Raw genomic sequence first — 3390 nt, forward strand, 5'->3', positions numbered from 1 at the left:
CTATTACGCCACACGTCTATTGATCGATATATATCGTTATTGAATTATCGCCCAGCCCTAATTGAAACTATAATCTGATGCAGGGAGAGAAACCTCTACATAAGCGAGCAGGATCCTGTCAGTGTTTATGTTTCAGTTTGTCTGCGGAAGTTCATATTTTCAACTTCCAGGGTGTACATTTCAACTGAAACATGTTGGAAAGTCAGAACTGCGAGTTGGAAGGTTGGACGGTGCCTTAAATTAAATAAATAAATGATGTTCAAAGGTTTAAAATCTCTGTTTGATTCCTCCTCAGTACGGTGGCCCCATGCCAGGGATGCCAGCCCAAGGAATGCCCGGAGGACCCATGGGAGGCCCTATGGGAGGCCCCATGCCTGGGCAGATGGGTGGACCCATGGGAGGCCAGGTGCCCCCTGGAGGATATGGGGGGTATGGAGGAGGCTTCCAGGGTGGATTCGGTTCCCCAGCTGCCAATGATCCAATGTGGGGTTACTTCACCGCTATAGCTGGACAGGTAAGCGTAGGTGGGCTGCATGTCGTAACCATGTGAAATTCTTTAGAACGGAGGTTTCAGTTTTTTTTCTTGGGCTTAGCTGGCTTTATTGTTGCAAGCCCAGACGAGTCTTTACACATGAAAAAAAAAAAATCCAAACATTTTCTTCTTTTCAGTTTGATTTTATTCAAAGAAATCTGACAGGAAAATTGGTAAAATGTTTAAAAGTTGGAATTTAAATCCCTGACAGCTGCATGACAGACTACTAAAGAGCATATGTACATAGGGCCCTAGCTCTGTCTCTAAACTCTGAAACATAAATCCAGCATGGTGTCAGTATTGACTGCTGGTAGCGGACGCCAATGACACAAATGTCTGTCCCTGATCTGTGCAGGATGGAGAAGTGGACGCAGAGGAGCTCCAGAGGTGTCTGACTCAGGCTGGATTCACAGGCAGCTACAACCGTAAGTTGACCTGCTTTTCTTGTGACGTGGAAGAACTCAAACACTGAAAACAAGTGAACTAGAAAAATACACATTTAAATAGAATAAACATTTCCTGTTCTAGCTTTTCTAATTGGTAGATGCCAGACCAATGAGTTTTATTTATCTTTTTACACAATAAGATTACTGTAACTTATCTTTTTAAATGCATGAGCCTAAATATGACGACGATAATCCTATGACGTCTGATCGAGTCATACATAACATTTAAGTGGAATGAAGACTCACCTGTTGCATCTAAAGAAGCCGTTCCTTTAAAAACAAACAAATCGTTTTTCAACTTGTCAAGATTTTAACTTTAGCTGCCTATCCCTGTCGTCTGATGGAACTAAAGCAGAGGAGTTTGACTATAAATGGGGAAGCTTGCAAAGCTTTCTAGTTGTGAAGTACAGGGGTGGCTGCATGATGTTGTGCAGGTTAGGAACTAGTGCATTTCACAAAAATGGGAAGTGAAATAAAGCAAGATTTCAGCAGATCAGCCTGGATGTTTAGACACAGATCGGTTTCTTTATATTCAAATATCCTACGCCTCATATCAGGTTACTTAGAAAGTCAACGTTTAGCCTTCAGAAGTGCTCATCCCAGGGGAAAATGGTGGCCATGGATTGGGTCCAGTATTCCAAACATTACCAGACGCTTATAGGAGGAATACCAAAACGTTTGTCAGAAGTTAGAATATTAAAGTAATGTAAGGAAGGTTTGGGAATTTTAAAATGGTAATAACAACATTTCTTTCTTATTATTCTGGACTGTAGCAGAATTTTTATTTTTAACCAACTTCAAGAAAATGAGGTTGGTCAGGCTCTATGTCAGTTTTGAGGGGGGAAAAAAGGGGGTTTTTGTACACTCTATGTAAATATGTGGTTTGAGCTTTAGACTGCAGTTAAATCTTGTGGTTTAGTGGCATTAGATATTCTCAGTTCCTCCTCTGCATGAAAGAACAATGAATGCTCCGGTATTTGAGTCTCTAACAATCCAGGAACACGTTTGACCTGTTCTTATTAGGTATGTTTACCGTTCAGAAGCCAAACATGTGATAAGCTAATCTTATTAAAGGCATAAAATCATTAAAACAAACAGTAGACGGTATAATAAAGATAATATCAAATCATGATGGGCTACAGACACAGGTTTATTACTAACCTGAATCTGCACCTTTAGTGATTAAAACAGTTAAATGATTCAGACGCATCTTCTGGTCGTCTTGGTTTCCTGTCCCATTAGATCGTTTTTAACTGACTCCACCAATCAATGAAACATAGTGGAGGAAGCATTATGCTCAGGGGTGGATGGAGCTGAATAAAGGGGAGTTATTTAATAAAGTTTTAGAGTGGGTCAGATGTTCACCTTCCAGCTGAAAAACAACCTTAAACATCCAGACAGCATTTTCATCCCTTCTGTTAGAGTGGCCTAGTCAAAGTCTGGAACTTCATCCAATTACAAAACTGCAGCAAGACACAGAGATGTTGATTTTCACCTGATCGGATTGAGCTTGAGCTGTTCTTTGTCTTTATAATTCTGAATATACGCCTTAAATTACCTGGATGTTAATTGTGGTCATAATAATCTGATTTATGGAGCTAAATTGGGGCCAACAAAGAACTAACTAACCTAATTAAGGTTTTTTTTCTTTTTTTTTAAAGAAAACATTTTAAAACTTAAAGTTAAAACTACTTTTTTCTTTTTCCTCTCGTGGCTTCAGTCGTATGACCTTATTTTGTGTGGTGGGCGGGGCCTCAGATGACAGGTGTGGATACATGACTAACAGCTAAACATAGCTACAGAATAACATGTTCCCAGCTGATGCGTTCAAGGACAGTGGGGACCGGAAACATTTTTAAAACCTTAATCTTCTACCCGTATGTGACTAGTTTTGAAAAATAATATGTTTCAACAAATAAAAGCAATTTCCATGAATACATGACCTGAAGATTTGCAACTGTTATTTTACCAGAAGATTATAAAAATATAAAAAAAAATAGAACTAGAAGAAGAATTAAGGATAAAACCAAATAATGATTACTAGCTAAATTATTATTAATGTAAATTGTTTATTCACCAGGATTCTGTGACTTTTACATAAATGTTGGACTCCTAGTTTGGCTTTTTAAAATCCAGTTTTCTTTCGCTAATTTAGTAATTTAGACCATAAGCAGAATTATTAATCACCGATCAAAACAATGACTCTTTTCATTCAAATGCAAACAAAGGAGGGTGGTTCTGGCTCTGAGTGATCGTTCATTGCATAAAATAACAACAAAAGACCAATAGTACCTTTATTAGCCATTGATCAAACAGTATTATTGTATCTAATAACTAAGCAAACATTACACCATACTGAAAATAAGCTCAAGTAAGAAATGAAACAAAAAGAGTATGTTCAAAAGCCTCTGA

At 38.2% G+C, this 3390-nt stretch overlaps 1 protein-coding gene across 1 annotated transcript in view; it reads left to right on the top strand.

The window, feature by feature from the left end:
• Window positions 1-3390, top strand: part of LOC107086597 (grancalcin-like) — a 16078-nt gene that overhangs the window by 4727 nt on the left and 7961 nt on the right. The window contains exons 2-3 of the mRNA XM_015377653.1: window positions 296-514; window positions 888-957. Coding sequence (XP_015233139.1) covers window positions 296-514; window positions 888-957 — 289 coding nt within the window. The remainder of the gene's footprint in view (window positions 1-295; window positions 515-887; window positions 958-3390) is intronic.

This window comes from Cyprinodon variegatus, unplaced genomic scaffold, assembly GCF_000732505.1.
Source record: "Cyprinodon variegatus isolate N-32 unplaced genomic scaffold, C_variegatus-1.0 Scaffold9, whole genome shotgun sequence".
NCBI lineage: Eukaryota > Metazoa > Chordata > Actinopteri > Cyprinodontiformes > Cyprinodontidae > Cyprinodon > Cyprinodon variegatus.